This window comes from Rhinolophus sinicus, chromosome 7 (genome assembly GCF_057876585.1).
Source record: "Rhinolophus sinicus isolate RSI-liver-muscle chromosome 7, RSI-T2T, whole genome shotgun sequence".
NCBI lineage: Eukaryota > Metazoa > Chordata > Mammalia > Chiroptera > Rhinolophidae > Rhinolophus > Rhinolophus sinicus.
The window spans coordinates 42,841,243-42,859,882 of NC_142507.1; the positions used below are offsets into that span (position 1 = coordinate 42,841,243).

Sequence of the window (18,640 nt, forward strand, 5' to 3'; positions counted from 1 at the left end):
ATTAGAGGCACCAAACATAGGAAGCTCCACTCAGTCCAGATTCTAGGGTCTTGGTTTCAAAGGCTTCGAGGCATCAGTGCACACTCCTCCATCATCGCAGGCCGGTCCTGGCAAGGACTTTTTGTTTGGGGTGGTGCCCTTCCTTGAAAAGATTAGACATGTTTCTTCCAGCTCCTCCAGTGACTGCTGCACCCGAAAGCTATTAGCATTGTTTTTAGGCGGGCTCATCTCTTTGTGCATACTTCTGTTACTAGCACTTACCACATTGTCCTTTGTCTGTTTTACAAATGGGTTTCCCCTAGACTGAGTTCCCTCCTCCTGGAGATCAGGGGCCGCATTTGACTCATCTTTGAATCCTTCAGACCTTGTGGTTTACTACTGGACATAAACTCAATAAAAGTTGGTGAAGGAAGGAAGGAAGGAAAAAGGGTATATGGTAAAGAGAATGGTGTTCCTTCCCCTCTATCCACTAAAGCCACCCAAGGCCCAGTTTCACTTGCTGAGTGAACTATGCTGATTTTTAGAGTGGGGGTTCGTGCTGCCTCATAATTGCTGGAATGCAGTCTAGCAATCACCTCACAGACATGTATCAAAGACTCTCCATTGGTCATATATCTCTGTGCCAATTCTTTCAGTTTACTTAAATGTGTTGTTAGAGGAGTCTCCTCAGAAGGAGATACTTTAGAATTTTGCTACCCAAACGTGGTGCAAAGCCCAGCACGGGTCACCTGGGAGCTTGTTAGAAATGCAGGATCTCAGGCCTTAACCCAGACTTTCTCATTCAGAACCTGCTTTTTTAACGGGATCATAAGCGACTTCAAGTACATTAAAGGTTGGGAAGCACTGTCTAGGGAGTACTAGGGAACTGGCTTTTCCTCAAACTTGCCTAATCATTGTAAGAATCACCTGAGATGCTTGTATTTCATCAAAGCTTAGATGCCAGATCACTCTGATTGCAAAGATGTTCAAATATACACATTATTAAAAGGGTGTGTCTTAGAATCCATAAGTTCCAGTAATAGTGCCAATTCCAGAGACTGAGAAACTTTTAAACTAATCTACGCGATTGTCATTATCTGCCAAGTTTGAAAAACCCTGATCCCGAACAGCTGTTCTCAACTTGTCGTGTACATGGGAATTTACTTACAGAGCTTTTTTAAAAATCCTGAGTTAATTGGGCTGGACTGCTATCCACGCATGAAGATTTTTTAGTGTCCTCGAGTGATTGTAATGTGCAGCCCAGGTAGGGAACCACTGAACGCAGAGGCTGTAACTTTCTCTTTCGTTTTACAGTTGGGATAGTGCACCGGGGGCCAGTCGGACTAAGAAAGGGGAAGGTAGAACCTAGGTCCCCACCTACCAGGAACCCTGAGCTGCCACGACCATCGCATCGTCCTCCTTTCAGCTGCATATCTGGGGATCTGTATGCGAAGCACTGGGCCTGGAGCCCAGCTTCTCAGGGCTGATGGAGAAATAGGCAGCCACCAAGGTGCCTTCCGTGGTGATCATGTTTTCCCAATCACAAATTGGCAGGTGCTTGTGGGCTTAAGGGAAAACTAGAGCTTGTCTTTGAAATTGTGAGTGTCTTGGAATCTTGGCTATAAGGTTTCAGTAATGAGACCTGCCCTAGCCTTCCTGCAATATTGGTAACTTACACCTAGGCCAGAGCTGTGCTGAAGCCTGCACTGTTCACAGCAAGGGACCGCCAGGAACCATGCTAGTCAATTTATGTGGCTCATACCAGTTAATTCTCACCAGACGTCAGGGTAAATGCTTAGTCCCCAATTTACAGACTGGATAACTGAGGCTTGAGGGTTAAGTAACTCATTCCAGGTCCTAGAGCTTAGTACACAGACACACCAGCTGATCTTTCTTTCTACTACCTCCACATAAGCAGCCAGTGAAAGAACAACTAGGGCAAAAAAGACAGGCAAATGCGTGAGCTTAGTAACAGCAGCACTTGAGCTTTGTTAAAGGAACGACTGACTTGTTTCACATGTGGGAGAAAAGGTTTGAGCTTGTTCCTTTTTCAACTACCACCTCTGCAAACTTCTTTGCTGCTTCTGCTTGTTTCCTAGCTTGCTGCCTCCTGTTCCCGAAACTAGGCTGAGTAAGAGAACTCCTGGCCCTCACCTGGCCTCTGATTGCACAGACCCACTGCTACACATGCACCATCCTGATGCCAGTGACCTCCTGCTCTCCCCCCCCCCCCCGCCCCCATCTCCATCTCCTGTGCCTTTCTGCTGGCATTTCTACTTTATTATCACATTTGAGTTCAGTGTCCTGGTGGAATAGTAGGCTCAGCCTGTAAGTGCCATTCCCATTTTAGAGGTGAGTGAACTGAAGCACGGAAACATGATCTTCATATTAACAAACAAATTAGCATCAGAATCTGCTAGAGTTCAGGTGTCCTAGTTCACAGCCCTTATAACCAAATCATTTTGAGTGAAAAAAAGAATCACTATTTTTCAACCAATTTGGTCCTGTTTCCTGAGTTAAGGGGACATCTCAGGATCTGTCTTACCCCCAGTGGTGGGGACTTGTGGGCAAAGCTGGAGTGGGGAGGACACGAAGAATGAGGAGCTGCCTTCCAAACTTTCCAGTCCAAAGCAAGAGGTGGGGTAAATTCACAGAGAAACCATTTAATTAAAGGAACCCTGTGCTAGTGTTGGAGAATTCAGAGCTGTTTAAAACCTAGCCTCCACCCCGGGGCAGAAAGAAGGAGTCACACATCTAACAGTCAAATTGATAAATTCTATAGTGGAAGAAAGGAGGGAACAATTGTAAAATGAACAGACTTTCAACAAAGAAGCAGAACACAATGGAAATGGAGGATACGCATTTTGATGGGAGGAAAGAGCATGAGAAAAGGCACGGTGGCAGGAGGTACAAAGTGCTCAGAGAAGACTGGGAAGTTTGATGTGACTGGACTGGAGTGAAAGTGAAGGAACACAGCATGGAGAGGAGGGCTGGGAGATGAAGACGGGAAGGGGAGATTGGGGCTAGCCAGCGAAGGGCCTCGAACGACAAAGGATTTGGCTAAAACCTATGGAAGACTTATAAACAAGTACAGATGGATACAGCTGCATGGTGCTATAAACATTGCTGGGTGACTAGGGTTGGGGAGGGGGGTTGGCTGCTGGGACAAGCTGAGAAATGAGCTGAACAGCTTGGTTCTGGAAGCATCTAGGCATAGGGTATGGTTTGTGAAATTTTCCTGGCCAAGAATCTTTTTAAGGCTGCAGGTGTTTTCTCCCAAGTCTAATATTTGCGGAGAGTGGTCTGGCGTAGGTAGGAGGCTGACATCGTAAGTGAGCTGCAGGCCAGAGCTAAGAGAAGCACTTCTTGCAAGAAGTAAGGAGTGCATTGTTGTCAGTGGGGACCTGTGATTCAGGGAGGGCCATTTAAGGAACCATCTGATGAATAGACTAGGAGGGGAGGAAGCTGTGTTTAGATCCCAGCGGCTCAAAGACATCATTAAGGCCCCAACGTGAGGTTGTAGGGAATGACTCACTCCTTCATTTCCCAAACTCTCTCCTACACAGACAATGGAACCCCACTGAGATCTTGCTGGTGTTATGTAGGTGGGGAGATTGCTGCTGGGTGTGATCAGGGCAGATTTCCCAGCAGGGACAGTTTACCAAATGGCCTGGAAATGTGGGAGGGTTACAGGGTGAAGGGTGTGATGCACGTGGGACTAGGGAGAAGCATGAAGGGACTCATGAACCGGTTTGCCTGGGCAGGGTGGAGGGCAGGGATTGCCATCTGTGGGCTGGTTAGGTAGGTAAATAGGTAGGTCTGGATGAAGGGGGAATCCTGAAGAAACCTGGCGCGATGCAAGATACCACTGCTTAAAACGGTCAAAATTTGCATTTTTATTAGAACGTAGTTGACATTCTACTTGGTTATCTGGTGCTTGATTTTTAATCTTGAGGTTTATTTTATTACTCATTGTTGGGAGCCCAACAGCCTCAACACTCCTAAGGGCCCCAAGATCAATTTAGTCTGGGGTTAAGACCCAGGAGGGTCTGCTGGGGATGGGGTGGAGGCTAGTACAGATTTTTACAGACTTTTGTTTTCCAGTCCCTTGATGATAAAAGTAATGGATGTTCATTGTAGACAATTTTTAAATGCAAATAAGTATAAAGAAGAAAATAAATAATAACCCACAATTCTGCCTCTCACAGGTAATCATTTGTGAACGTCTTGGTGTGTTTGTTTTCTATGCATATATGTCACATAGTTAGGGCCATACTGTATGTACAGATTTTTACATCCATTTATTTTTCACCTAGCGTTACATTGTAAACAGTAAGAAATTCAGTAAGAAATTCTCCTCCTCAGTAAGAAATTCTCCAAGAACAGCTGTATTTCACTGTATGTATAAGGCATAATTTAAACGTTTCCCTGTTCGACCTTTAAAGTTGCCAACCTTTCTGTGTGATAAACATTGTAGTGATGAAACTTTGGGTATGTTTCTCTGGCAGCTCTTTTTAGAAGAATAATTTCCTGGAAGTGGAATTACTGGGTCAAATAATATGAAATTTTAAAAGATTCTTGATCATATATTACTAAATGGCTTTCAGAAAGATTCTGCCAATATGTATGCCCCAGTGGTATATGTGTGTGTTCCAGCTAACTAACTACACCCTTATCTGCATTAGGACTTTTCCCCCCTGTCATCCGCCTCCCCCTCCCCACTCCGGTTCAAGCCGTTGTTTCTCAGTCTAGTTGTGTAGGACACAGCTCCCTGGCCCATGCTGGTGTTATGAGCCGTGCGCTCCCCGCTGCCTGAGGCAGTCGGTCGCTGGTCTTCGGTTGCTGGTCGTAGGTCAGCTGCTCACAGCAGCTCATGGCAGCTCTCGCTGGTTGCCGGCCACTCACGATGGCCACCGGCTGCTGGTGGCAGCACACAGCAGCCCACGGCCACTCACGATGGTTGCTGGCCACTCATGCTGGCCATGGCCGCTCATGGCAGCAAACAGTAGCCTATGGCAGCACACAGCAACCCAGGGCAGCTTATGCCAACCGCCGGCTGCTCCTGGCAGCCCAGCTTCAGGGAGAGCTGTTGTTCACAATCTTAGCTGTAGAGGGCGCAGCTCACTGGCCCAAGTGGGAATCCACCCAGCGACCTCGGCGTTAGGAGCAGGGAGCTCCAACCACCCCAGCCACCGGGCTGCCCAGAACTCCCCCCCCCCCCCCCCCGCCTTAATCTTTGCTAATTTGATGGGTAAACATGGCATTTCCTTGTTTTCTTTTCAATTTTATTGATTTTTTGTAAGGTGAACTTTTCCTCCTCCATGTTTGTGAAGACCATGGTTTTTTGAGTTGCCCAGCGTTAGCAGCAGTAGGCAGGGATCAATGGAGGTGAGAATAAAATTCAGGGTTCAGCCTGGGGAGAGTTGGGGGAGGTGAAGTTTGGGAAGGAATTTGGCTACGGGGGTGGTGAGAACTAGGAGGAGCTGGGTAAGCAGCGTTTGTGCAACTGGGTGTGTGTGGGGGTAAAGGGTTCCCACAAGATGGAGAAATAGGGAAAAGATTAATTGCTGCTAATACACTTAATTATGTTCAGTGAAGTCTTCGGGACTTTCCCTGTAAGTTCCCTTTAGGTATGATTTTCAGCCACTTGAGAGTGGAGATGCCTGTTGGGCGGGGAATCTGCAGTCCCCACAACAGACCAACTCCACTTCTTTATAAGGTGAATAAACCTCTGCGAGTGTTAATAGGGAACCAAAGCCAAGGCCAAAGCAATAATACACAAATATTAATTGGATAGTAAAAGGTCAGGCACTGTTGTGAGCAGTTATATTAGCTCATTTATCGAAAAACCACCACAAAGCAGGGTTTCTTACACTCATTTTATAGATGAGAAGTAACTTTCTTCCAAAGTCAGTCAGGAAGTAGGTGGAGGAGTCTGGAATTGAACCCAGGCATTCTGGCTACAGAGCCTAAGCTCTTAATCAACAAATATAGAAATAAATGTGGGAAGGGGAGCCAGAATGCAAGGCACACCCTGCCTATCTATGCCTGCCAGGAGGAAACAGACACCCACAGTGAGAATGCTGGTGTAGGACTTCTGCTAAAAGTGAATCCTGGGGCAATGATAATAGCTACCTTTCATTGGGCATTGAGTTTGTGCCAGGCACCGCGCAAAGGTGGTGAACATTTATCCTCACAATAACTCCTTTGAGTGAGGTAGTGCGATTACCCCATCCCATTTACTGATGAGCTGACGCACAGAACTTGCACCGATCCGACTGCGTAGTGGCTGCAGACCACGTGGCGCCGGGATGAGGAAAAAATGGCGGGGGCGGGGCCTGGCGGCCCGGTCGGGGCGGGGCCTGGGCCGGCGAAGAAGCGCGGCGGCACTGGTCAGATTTCAGTGGGGTCGCACCTGTTGCGTGACTACCCCGCAGTCCAGCTACAGGAGGCAGACCCCGAATATCCAGAGAGTGTGGAAAGAAGCCCTGTCGAGTTCCGGGTCCCGCTCTCCCGGGAGCACGTGGCCTGCTCGCCTCCGGAGTGCGGGAGCTGGGGGGGTCTCCCAGGCCAGTGCTGCGGCCAAGGCCGGCGGGGTCCCGCCTCCTGACATCCGGCAATTTTGAAAGACTGCCTTACTTCCCGCGTCTCCGTGCCGGGGCAGGGGCTCTTGGAGCGACTTGCTGCGGGTCTGGGCCCCAGCCCTCATCCCCTTCCTCGAGACCCGGGCTTCCCGGCTGTGCAGACCCTGGCGGGCAGCCTCCCGGGTCCCTTTAAGGGCTCGGGCAGCATGGCCTCAGGTGAGTGTGTGTGCCTGTGTTGGGGGGAGGGTCTCTGGGATAGAGACGTGCAGTGTCCTGGGTGACGAGGTAGCGGACTGGGCATAGCCGGCAGACGTACCGAAGGCGGCCAGCTCCTCCTGCGGAGGGCCTGGGAGAGCAGAGCCTGCGTGTGGAAAGACAGGGAGGAGGCGGGAGACGCCGGGTCTCTTTCCCAGACCCGCAGAGAAGCCCCTGCCTCCTGGCCTCCCTGCCTTGCTAGAAGGTAGCTTCTGCTGGACAGTGGAATTTTCCCAAGACAGGCTACTCCCTACCGGGCTGGGAGTCTCCGTTCTGCTCCATCCTCCCAGAGCTGCGCTACCGTGGGGCCGGGGTTCAGATAGAGAAGGAAAAAGGGGATTCTGCCCCAGAGGGACTGGGTGTTCACGGACCGCGCCTGCCCTGAGCCGAACGTATTCTGAGTCTGGGGGAGCTCACGCCGGATCCTTGTTTATTATCACATTTTTCTCTCACGCTAGCTAGTCCCGCTAGCCTGGACTTTGAGTCCTCGCCCCAGAGTCATGGCAAGGGAGGCGGGTTCCAGGGCTCCAGAGAGGGTTAGTGGCGTGCTGGGTGCTGGCTCTTCCCTATCTTGTTCGCACCTCCATCCCTCCCCAGGCCCACGTCACTCCTGGGATGAGGGAAGGGAGGGGAGGGATGAGGGGCGGGGATGGAGGCCCCTCCCGGAGGTTGCCTAGACAACAGAAATCGTGGCCAGGGCCTCTTCCGCTGGCGGGGCCTCTGCTTCCTGCATCACTCACTCCCGCTGGGGGCGGGGCGGAGGAAGGGGTTGGATGTGGCAGAGCCAGGCCCAGCTGGTGCGGCTCAGACTCCCCCGCCATCTCCACGACCAGAGCCATGGCGTCCTATCCATCCGGCCCGGGCAAACCCAAGGCCAAATATCCCTTTAAGAAGCGTGCCAGCCAGCAGCCCTCCTCTGCAGTACCAGGTGAGTGCGTGCATCCTGACCCAGGCACTGGCTCTGCTCCACCACTTTTGGCCCTGGCCACTGGTCCCCTCAGAGGGCGGGGGTGTGGGGTGTGGGGGGTGGTTCTGCACCCTCTCTGCTGTGGTACGCCTCGTCCTCGGTCCCAGGGACAGCTGGCTTGGGAGGTGGTGTGGGGAGAGAGGTGGGGTGGAGGTTTCTATGTCAGGGATGTTATCCTTGTAACGGGGAGTGGGCATGGGTGTGGGTGCAGCAAGAGCTGTGTTTGCACACGTGTCAGCGTGTGGATGTGCTAAGGCTGTTTGCATGGAGAGTGTGTATGAATGGAGTGGGGGCCGAGTGGGACTGACTGGTTTGCAGAGTGGCCACAGTGCTGGCAGCTGTTCCTTTGCCAGACAGGCTCAGGCTGTCCTCGTATGGCTAGTTCCTCTTTTTAGGACCCCAGATCTCTGACCCCTCACTGGGGCTCTGATGTTAGGGCACACTCATTGACGCCGGGCATCCCAGGGCCGGGGGCGCAACTGTGATCGTTTGCTGTGTGCTCATTCCTGGTCTGTCTCGTGAGTGTCCCCAAGAGTATTGGTGTCCTTGGGCCCGACCATGCAGGGCTCAGGCTGGGCCTGCTGCCCACCCGCGAGTGCTCCAGTACCCTTTGGTTCCAGCTCCCACTCTGGTAGGCATCTCTGCGCCATTTGGAGCAGGCAGCCTGGTACAGTTGTGCCCAGTTCCCTAAGAGCTCAGCTGCCTGGGTCTGTGCTTTCTAAGGGATATGTCCCTGCCATCTGCTGTCCCCAGGTCTTGTGGCTGAAGAAACACCACCCCCACCTTGGTGACTAGGTCAAGCCAGTCTCCCCCTCAGCAGCTGTCTGTGCCTATAGCCTGACCACCCACCTCCTATGTTTTCTTATGCCATTGAAGATGCTGACCTGATCCGTGCTGTCCTGAGGGTCTGTGCCATCCAGAGGGTGTGTCCGCCAGGGCCAGATCTGTACCTTTGGGTGGTCACATGGTGGTAGCATCATACTTGTGGGTCAAAGCCTTGGGCACCTCGCTGCCTACTGAGGCAGTCCTGGCTGTGAGTCCTGGTTAAGAGAGTAGATGGGATGGCAAGAATCTTGGAGTTGGCGGGAGTGGCTGGCTTTTGGTCAACTATACCCTCCCTCCCCCTATGTGATTGTGTGTGTGTGTGTGTGTGTGTGTGTGTGTGTGTGGTGCTGTGACACAGACCCTGGGAGAAGGGACCAGCAGGCAGCAGCTGGGTTTTCTAGGCCCGGCTTCAGGGAGTGTGGAGGTTACTGCCTGTCTGTCACCTCCAGTGAACCCCAGCAGCCCCGTGCAGTGGCCTGGCAGGCTGGGGGGATGGCTCTGGCTGCTGGAACCTGTCCTGGTCACTCCAGCATTTCCATGGAGGCCCTGGGCCATCCTGATAGGAGAGGGGGTTGAGATGAGGGCCTTTGTCTCAGCTCCTGCTGACCGCTTCCAGACCACCCCTGCGGTCTGTGGTCAGCGTCCCCTGGAGGGGTTTCGGAGTGGGGAAGAGTTGTGTAGAATCCGAGTTCTTGGGCAAGCAAGCACCTCAGGTTGTGTCTTACATCCTGAGCGGTGGAGCCGGTGCTCATCTTTCCTTCCTCTTCCTTCGCTGCCCTCTTACAAGGAAGAGATAGTATCACCCCCCCATCTCCACCCCTTCCAGGTTCTGTTCTCTTTGCTGCCTTTATCTGCTCGGTTGCCTTGGCCTGCCCTGGGCCCAAGAACCTCCCACCCTCCCCAGTGGGTGGGACGTGTTGGGAGGGTCCCAGGAGTTGATCATCACAGATTATTGTGTTTGACTGGCTTCTCGGAGCCAGATCTGTGTAAGCCTTACGGCAGCTGTGGCTGGGCAGGACAGGATCCACTTATCACCTGCGTACATCCAGGAAGTAGAGACTTGCTAATAAATGGGAACAAAGTCAGAGTCAATCCTCCAAATTCTAGTCCCTCTTCTCCCAAACCTCTCTTCCTGGGCAATGTATCCATTACAACTGAAACAGGGGTTGGAGGTCTAGGGGACCATGAACCAGTCACTGGGCGTCATGGTCCCTGCCTGGACTGAGCCACTTCCAGGGCTGCCAGCCAGCTCCTCCCAGGCAGAGGCCCTGTCTCTCCCGAGGGACCCCATAGGCAGGGCCCCAGAGGACGGGCAAAACAAGGCCACTGGGCAGAGGAGGATGGCCTGGGCTGCTAGGTATAGAGACAGGGCTGCTTGCCCTCTCTTTGCACTCCTCTCCCCCCATCCTGTGGCCAGCCAGGTTCTACCTACTCACTATACACTGGGGCAGTGCATGTTAAGGAGCCTCGGCCCCTCCCTGCCAGCTTAGCGTGACCTGCCCATATCAGCCTACCCTGCTCCGGCCCCTTGGGGGCCCCACTTTGGGCTGGGCCCTGGCACTGTAGAGGTTAATGCCATGTTCAGTTCTGGGGCTCCTCATATGGCCGAACTTTGATGCTCCTTCCCTTGATTTCTGGGCTTTCCTGAGCTCCCCCAGCCCCCTACTTGCCGTCATCCCAGGGTCTCCCCTGTATGCAGCTGCACTTGGTACAGCCCGTGCCGGCCCCTGAGCTGTCCTGGGGGACTGGTTGCAGCTCCACTCAGCAAACAGGCAGGCAAGGGGCACAGGGCTGCCGGCCACTCAGCAAACAGGCAGGCAAGGGGCACTGGGCTGTTGGCTGGCGCGGCCTGAAGTCTGCAGGTAGGACCCAGGCAGGCCTGAGGACAAGTGGGTGCTGGGTCCTGGGTCTGGGGCAGGCACCTCCTCTTCCTTTTGTCCAGCCTTGGGACCAGACTCAGGGGTGCTGGGGAGTGGGCCTAGGGACTTTAAGACACTCTACCTGGGCACAGCCTCCAGTCTGTCCCTCAGTCCTGGTGGAGAGGGGAAGGGAGGGTGCTGGAAGGGAGGACCCCCGAGAGCTGGTTGGGAGAGCCCATTTGGGTGTGGAGGGCTTCCTGCTGGGGAGGGTGGGGCCGCTGAGCCCAGGAGGGTCCTTCAGGGTGGGCTGGGAGCACAGGCATCCCCTCTAGACTGGCAGCCTCAAGGCTTTTAGTGCCAGCCTCCTACTGGCGCTGCTGAGTTCTGCCCTCCATGCGCTGAGACCCTGGCCTCTGATATTTCCCTCCCTGGGGCCTCCGGCCCAGATTCTGGGGCCTCTGAGTGGCGCAGACTGTTTGTGGCAGCTCCCTTTGGAGGGGCAGCCAGCAGTGGGAGGGACAGGCTGAGACCGAGGCACATCTTGGCAGCCCTGGGGTCCTGGGGGAGAGGGCAGGCCTCTGGGGAGGCAATAGAGTTCCTGCTGCCAGTCAGGTCCTCCACGTCCTCTCTTCCTATCCCTTGAGGGCTGGTCCACAGGTCAGAGCTGAGTGGCAGCCGTGGCTTCCCCGTGCTCTGTAGGTGTAGGACATCAGGACATAGGGCCCTGGCCCTCTGAGCGGAGGACCTGCTAGTCCAGAGGCAGGTCTGAGCCTGGACTGCCTGCTCTGGAAGCTGTGGGCTGGGGACCGCTCATGTGGCCACAGGTCCTTATCGGTGCCTTCCTGGAGCGCGTGCCGCATGTGGGAGGTTCTCACATGGAGGTTTGGAGGCCTGAGGGAGTGGCCTCTAGTCCAATATTCAGATTCTGATTCCTGGAGTGAATGAATCCACTTGTTCCAGGGGCAGACTTAGGACCCCCACCCTCACACCTGGAACATGCGAGGGGTCCCTGTGGTAGCTGTGAGGGTCAGGTCCTTTGGGAGTCACACACAGCCTCCTCAGTCTCTGAGAAGGGACGGCCTACTCTACAAGCCCTGGCCTCTCGGAGCTGGCCCGGGGCGGGCGGGGGCCCAGGGCTTCCACTGCCCCCAGATCCTGCCCTCCCCCCTTTGACCCTGGCATCACTGTCTCCACAGAGGCTCGGGGTGGGCTGGGGGCCCCTCCGCTGCAGTCTGCCCGATCCCTGCCAGGCCCTGCCCCCTGCCACAAGCACTTCCCGCTCGACCTACGCACGTCTATGGATGGCAAATGCAAGGAGATCGCGGAGGTATCGCCTGGCACCTTGCCCTGTGTCCCTCCATGCTGTCCCCATGCCCTGACTCTGCTCCCTGTCCCCTGACTTCACGCTTGGCTGTGCGTTGATCCCTAGCCTCTCCCAGGTATCCCCAGCTCCTGCTGCCCTCACCCCCTCCCCAGACTCTGCAAGGGAGGGCCCGGGGGCTGAGGGCTAAGCCACACTGACCCTTCCTTGCCTCCACCAGGAGCTGTTCAGCCGCTCCCTGGCTGAGAGCGAGCTCCGCAGCGCCCCCTACGAGTTCCCCGAGGAAAGCCCCATCGAGCAGCTGGAGGAGCGCAGGCAGCGCCTGGAGCGGCAGATCAGCCAGGATGTCAAGTGAGCCCCCGGCCCCAGAACCCGGCAGGCAGCTACGGTGTTGGGGGACACAGCCAGGCAGCTGCATGTTGTGGGGGAGGGGACACAGCCAGGTAGCCTCGGAGTCGGCGGTATACAGCCATACAAGTTGCGGTGGGGGTGCAGCCAGGCAGTTGTGTGTGAGGGGCACAGACAGGTGTATGGTGGAAGCACAGCCAGGCAGCCGCGGGGTGGGGTGGGGGTCACAACCAGGCAGCCGCGGGGTGGGGTGGGGGGCACAGCCAGGCAGCCGCGGGGTGGGGTGGGGGGCACAGCCAGGCAGCCGTGGGGTGGGGTGGGGGTCACAACCAGGCAGCCGTGGGGTGGGGTGGGGGGCACAACCAGGCAGCCACGGGGTGGGGTGGGGGGCACAGCCAGGCAGCCGCGGGGTGGGGTGGGGGGCACAGCCAGGTAGCTGCGGGGTGGGGTGGGACACAGGCAGTGTGGGGTTGTGGGGAGGCGCACAGGGTCCCTTTGTCTCCATGGGGTGCTTCAGAGCCCCATCTCTGTCCCTCTCCCATCGGGTCCCTCCTTTTGGGTCCCCCTGGGGAGGCAGCACCGAGCAGTGGTGTAAAGTACAGGTGTTGGCGTCAGGCTGCTGGGTGCTGGCGCTGTCAGTGTAGCCTGGGCACCGGCTTAACTTCTGGACGTGCTTTCTCATCTCCAAAGTGGGGCAAGAGCAGCACGCGCAGCTCAGGGTTCCACAGCCCTGTGAGGACCCCGTGTGACAGCACATCACAGCACCAGCCAGGGCAGGGGTCTGGGGCCAGGGCCGTCCCTAGTCGTCTGCCTGACCTCTTGCCCCCTCACCTCTAGGCTGGAGCCCGACATCCTGCTTCGGGCCAAGCAGGATTTCCTGAAGACGGACAGTGACTTGGACTTCCAGTGAGGAGGGCAGAGGGCTGCGGGGACACGGGGACGCGGGGCTGGGGCCTGTCGCACTGCAGGCTCCAACCCCCTTTCCTGTGCCCTGCATCCTGTAGGCTCTACAAGGAGCAGAGTGAGGGGCAAGGTGACCGGGGTCTGCGGGAGCGTGACATGGTGCTGGAGCGGGAATTTCAGCGGGTCACCATCGCTGGGGATGAGAAGTGTGGGGTGAGTGTGGGCAGGGCCCTGGGTCCCAGTGGGCTCCCCCAGCCTGGGGAACTGGGGCTGGGGCTAGAGAGGGCGTTTCTCTTTCTGGAAGCTGGAGGGGCAGAGGGTCTGTCTGGGAGCTGGTTGATGTGGTGGGAAGTGCGTGGTCTGAGTGTTTCTGGGGTCAAGGCCTGAAGGAAGAGCTGAGAGTGAGCCTGGCCTGGGCCTGAGACCGAAGAGAGTGACCACACGTCCTTGTCTCCAGGTGCCATTCACAGACCTTCTGGACGCAGCCAAGAGTGTGGTGCGGGCCCTCTTCATCCGGGAGAAGTACATGGCGTTGTCGCTGCAGGGCTTCTGCACCACTACCCGCCGGTATCTGCAGCAGCTGGCTGAGAAGCCTCTGGAGACGCGGACCTATGAGCAGGGCCCCGACACCCCTGTGTCTGCAGGTGGGACTCCCATCCCTGCCCTGCTACAAGTGCCCTCATGTACCAGGCTCCCTGAGCTTGGGGCCCAGGAACCTCACTGCCTGCCCCTTCCCACACGCAGTCTTGTCTCCGGGATGGAGGCGGGGGTGGGGGCCTGACGTCGCTCCCCTCTGTCTGCGGGGCCTCTGGGCTGGGCAGATGGCCCTGGCCCTGACCCCACCCTCCCCACCCTGCAGATGCCCCGGTGCACCCCCCGGCGCTGGAGCAGCACCCCTATGAGCACTGGGAGCCCAGCGCCATGCCCGGGGACCTGGGCCTGGGTCTGCGCATGGTACAGGGCGTGGTGCACGTCTACACCCGCAGGGAGCCCGATGTGCAGTAAGAGGGGACGTGCTGAGGGGAAGTTGGGGGGTGCAGGGCCTGCCTGCTCGCCTTACCCAAGCTCCTCCACCCCCCACCATGTGCCAGTTGCTCTGAGGTGGAGCTGCCATACCCGGACCTGCAGGAGTTTGTGGCTGACGTCAACGTGCTGATGGCGCTGATTATCAACGGCCCCATGTGAGTCCCCACTGGTCGCAGACACTCAGCTCCCCCCGAGCCCGGAATCTCCAGCCCCAGCCCTGCCGCAGACACCTGTCACCAGTCTCTCCCCGCTTCAGTCACCGAGTCCTAGTAGCCTGCTGCCCCCTGGGCAGCTTCAGCCCTGCACCCTCCCGCCTCCTCCTCTGCTCTGCTCCTCAGGGGCTTCCCCACAGACCCTGAGCCCCCACCCGTCCTCCTCCTGCCAGAAAGTCGTTCTGCTACCGCCGGCTGCAGTACCTGAGCTCCAAGTTCCAGATGCACGTGCTGCTCAATGAGATGAAAGAGCTAGCTGCCCAGAAGAAGGTGCCACACCGAGATTTCTACAACATCCGCAAGGTGGGTCTGCTCCTGGCCAGCCCTGCACCTCTGCCCAGCCTCCTCCCGGAGACCTGGGCCCCCACGCAGCACCCACGTTGCAGAGGCATCTCCCATCCCACTGCCCAGGTCCTCGACGTTCCCCCCCACCCCCCGGCCACGGTGGACCCAGCAGCCCCCGTTCCATCCCAGGTGGATACGCACATCCACGCCTCGTCCTGCATGAACCAGAAGCACCTACTGCGCTTCATCAAGCGGGCAATGAAGCGCCACCTGGAGGAGATCGTGCACGTGGAGCAGGGCCGTGAGCAGACGCTGCGGGAGGTCTTCGAGAGCATGAATCTCACGGCCTATGACCTGAGTGTAGACACACTGGACGTGCATGCGGTCAGTCCCAGCCTCGGGGGCTGAGGGACTCGGGGTCCGTACGTGGGCTGGGGGGTCGGGGTGACCTGGGCCTGCCTGTCTACCCCAGGACAGGAACACCTTCCATCGCTTTGACAAGTTCAATGCCAAGTACAACCCTATTGGGGAATCTGTCCTCCGAGAGATCTTCATCAAGACGGACAACAAGGTTTCTGGGAAGTACTTCGCTCACATCATCAAGGTAAGGAGGCATGGCTCCCAAGACCCTGGTACGGGGGCAGCGCGGGCCTTGGGCAGCGCTCCCTGGCCTGAGAACCTGGGTATGTGAGGGGCGCCCATGGGTGGGTCAGGACGGCGAGTCAGAGGCATGAGGCTGCCTGAGGACACGTGGCAGTGGGTGCAAAGACGAGGACTGGTGGGAAGCCCGAGGGGGACAGTTGTCTTGTGCATGTCCCTAGGAGGTGATGGCTGACCTGGAGGAGAGCAAATACCAGAATGCGGAGCTGAGGCTGTCCATCTATGGGCGCTCGAGGGACGAGTGGGACAAGCTGGCACACTGGGCCGTGATGCATCGCGTGCACTCCCCCAACGTGCGCTGGCTCGTGCAGGTGCCGCGCCTCTTGTGAGTGTCCCTGGGAGTGGGAGGGCACACGAGGGGGCAGAGGTCACGGGGCCAGAGCCTGCCTCCTGTCCTCCTGGCATGGCTGACCGAGGCCCTGAGTGAAAGGTGGCCCTTCCTGGTCCCACCCCGGTCTGTCTAGCCTGGCCCACCCAGTCTGGTTCCAAAGTGCTAGTTACTGTGATCTTGGGCTGGGGTCCGACCCTTCCTGGCCTGCTGGTGTCCTCACACCGGCCCTGACCTGCACACACCTGTGTGCCTGCGTTTCGCCGGCAGTGATGTGTACCGTACCAAGGGCCAGCTGGCCAACTTTCAGGAGATGCTGGAGAACATCTTCCTGCCGCTGTTCGAGGCCACCGTGCACCCTGCCAGCCACCCGGAACTGCACCTCTTCCTGCAGCATGTGAGCAGGTGGCACAGGGCTGGGTATGGGGGCGGGGAGGACAGACTGCCTGGCAGCAGCTCCGGGCCTAACCCCAAAGTCCTGTGCCAGGTGGACGGCTTTGACAGCGTGGATGATGAGTCCAAGCCCGAGAACCACGTCTTCAACCTGGAGAGCCCCCTGCCCGAGGCTTGGGTGGAGGAGGACAACCCGCCCTACGCCTATTATCTGTACTACACCTTCGCCAACATGGCCATGCTGAACCACCTGCGCAGGTGTGGGCTCTGCCAAGGCTGCGTCTGCTCTCGCCTGCTGTTTCTCACCTTGCCCAACAGGCCTGGCCCTGGGCCTGCCCTGGGCTGGACCCACCAGAGCCCTGACCTACTTCTTGCCCTGGGCATGGTCCTAATGGGTTGGTTCTCGGCCCTGGGGGCTCCATGGCTCACGCCTTGAAGCCAAGAATGTAGCCCTGCCCCATCCCAGGCCCACACAGTCTTGGGGCAGGGAGCCAGACCCGAGAGCTGACGCTGTCTTCATGTCCCCCAGGCAAAGGGGCTTCCACACGTTTGTGCTGCGGCCGCACTGCGGGGAGGCTGGGCCCATCCACCACCTGGTGTCTGCGTTCATGCTGGCTGAGAACATCTCGCACGGGCTGCTTCTGCGCAAGGTCAGGGCTGCACCCCCAGCCTCCCTCCCACCTGGGCCCCTCTGGCAGCTGATCCTCTTCCTCACGCAGCCCCCAGTCTGGCCCCCTCTAGCCCCAGCCTCCACGCGGAGGCGCCAACGTGGATTCTGACTGTACATGAGCCTCCACAGGTCAGGCCCAGCCTGGACTCCTCCCTCCACGACTGTGGCCTTGTCACCCCCAGAAACAGGTGTGCTCTGCAGCCCCCAGGCCCCCTGACCGGCCCTCCCTGCCTGTCTCCTGCCCAGGCCCCGGTCCTGCAGTACCTGTATTACCTGGCCCAGATCGGCATCGCCATGTCGCCGCTCAGCAACAACAGCCTCTTCCTCAGCTACCACCGGAACCCGCTACCTGAGTACCTGTCCCGCGGCCTCATGGTCTCGCTGTCCACTGACGACCCTCTGCAGTTCCACTTCACCAAGGTGGGACCCCAGTGGGCAGCAGGCCGAGGGGTGTTCTGGGACGAGGACACCGCCCACACTGGGGTCTCAGGGCTGGTGCTGCCCCCTGCTGGTGGAGTGCGGCATGCTGCCTGGCAAGTCCCCCGGGGAGGGACTGGGTGACCGGGCCTGGCGCACCTGTCTTAAGGGAACCTGGCCTGTGCAGGAGCCGCTGATGGAAGAGTACAGCATCGCCACCCAGGTGTGGAAGCTCAGTTCCTGCGACATGTGTGAGCTGGCGCGCAACAGTGTGCTCATGAGTGGCTTCTCCCACAAGGTACCACACCCACTAGCCGGGACCTGGGCATGCCCTCTCCCGCCCCTCCTCGGCATTGGGGAAGGTCCCAGGGGTCGCCAGCTGCAGCCCTGCCCGTTACCCCCTCACCCTGCAGGTGAAGAGCCACTGGCTGGGACCCAACTACACCAAGGAGGGTCCTGAGGGCAATGACATACGCCGCACGAACGTGCCGGACATCCGCGTGAGCTACCGCCACGAGACCCTGTGCCAGGAGCTGGCGCTCATCACGCAGGCCGTCCAAAGTGAGATGCTGGAGACCATCCCTGAGGAGCCAGGTCTCACCATGAGTCCGGGGCCTCAGTGAGCCTGGCCCACATGGTGCCCCCGCATCTCAGAACTTGGACCGTGTTTTGTCTCCGGACCCCTCCCACCCTGTTGTGGTCTCTGCATGTGTACGTTCTTCTTTGTCCAGCATGTTTCTGACCTGTATCTGTCTCTGTGCCACCCCAGTTAGAGCAGTGCCAGGATCTGCTCCACCTGTCTTGGCTCAGGTAGCACCCCAATGGCCCAGGTTTGAGGGCTGCCCTGCTGGTGGCCCCATCCCAGGATCCTCTGAAGCCTGGTTGTCCTCTGGGGCTAGGGATGATTGTGGAGGGCTGGCCCCTCTAGCCTTTGGAGTCCTGCCTGAGCAGATCTGAGCTTTGGCCAAGGCTTAAGTTTAAGCCCCCATCTTGTTTACATGGCTGAGGGACAGTCAGGTGGGGTCTGAACACATCTGTGAGCACAGGGCTGCTGGGTGCTTCATGGGGCGCCAGCAGTTCTGCGATGGGTAGAGCTCAGCTGAGAGCTCAGTTGTAGCCCTGCCATCCTGGACTCAGGCCTTGGAGGTGCCAGACCGCCACCTCTGCCACGTCGCTGCCCAGCAGCCGTCTCCGTCCTTCCTCCGGTCCACATACTCCTCTGGTGTCAGCTTCCTGTGCCTCTGTGGGAGGGGGCAGCCACCCTGTGCCATGTGTGGGGCCACTGCAGCTGGAAGGTCCTAGATCTGCCACCAGCCCTAGGGGGTGGTATCCCCAGTATGGTCCCCAGAGTTTCGACCAGACTTGGATCCTGGCTGGTCCCCTATGTTGTTTTCCGGACCGAGGCCTTTGCTGTGAAATGCAGTGTTTCATACAATCCCATCTTTCCTAGTGCATGAGAAATAAAGATTATTTAAGTAATGAGGCAGGTGGGGTCTCTATTGGGAAAGGGAGAGCTGAGGTGGGGATGGCTGAGGTTGGATCCAGGGACTTTTTGGATGGAGGGAAAGCAAATTCTGAGGGGAGTGACTGGGCTTGGTGACGTGTGTT

At 57.5% G+C, this 18,640-nt stretch overlaps 1 protein-coding gene across 7 annotated transcripts; it reads left to right on the forward strand.

Annotated features, from left to right (window-relative positions):
• The first annotated feature begins 6,356 nt into the window (after positions 1 to 6,356).
• Positions 6,357 to 18,511, forward strand: AMPD2 (adenosine monophosphate deaminase 2). 7 transcript variants are annotated; one of them, XM_019730489.3, is made up of 19 exons: positions 6,363 to 6,779; positions 7,652 to 7,746; positions 11,666 to 11,796; positions 12,011 to 12,141; positions 12,976 to 13,044; positions 13,143 to 13,254; positions 13,499 to 13,685; positions 13,901 to 14,042; positions 14,133 to 14,222; positions 14,453 to 14,582; positions 14,754 to 14,948; positions 15,037 to 15,168; positions 15,386 to 15,549; positions 15,823 to 15,949; positions 16,040 to 16,203; positions 16,475 to 16,595; positions 16,862 to 17,035; positions 17,220 to 17,330; positions 17,446 to 18,511. In XM_019730489.3, exons 2-19 carry the CDS (start codon positions 7,656 to 7,658, stop codon positions 17,653 to 17,655), a joined length of 2,481 nt encoding a protein of 826 aa, XP_019586048.2. In that variant the 5' UTR covers positions 6,363 to 6,779; positions 7,652 to 7,655; the 3' UTR covers positions 17,656 to 18,511. The 7 variants fall into 7 exon arrangements, 6 of the variants coding, with proteins under 6 accessions (XP_019586052.2, XP_074174652.1, XP_019586048.2 ...); XM_019730493.3 differs by lacking the exon at positions 7,652 to 7,746 and having other exon boundaries at positions 6,357 to 6,779; XR_016021744.1 differs by lacking the exon at positions 6,363 to 6,779 and having other exon boundaries at positions 7,419 to 7,746; positions 15,823 to 15,957.
• Positions 18,512 to 18,640: the final 129 nt, after the last annotated feature.

What these genes read in the sequence shown, in the direction of transcription:
- AMPD2 (XM_074318550.2), top strand. Translation starts at nt 10,304, where the DNA reads ATGCAGCTGCACTTGGTACAGCCCGTGCCGGCCCCTGAGCTGTCCTGG. An exon ending in GTGCAGGTGCCGCGCCTCTT is followed by an intron (nt 15,550 to 15,822) that starts GTGAGTGTCCCT and finishes TTTCGCCGGCAG; the next exon opens with TGATGTGTACCGTACCAAGG. An exon ending in TGAGTGGCTTCTCCCACAAG is followed by an intron (nt 17,331 to 17,445) that starts GTACCACACCCA and finishes CTCACCCTGCAG; the next exon opens with GTGAAGAGCCACTGGCTGGG.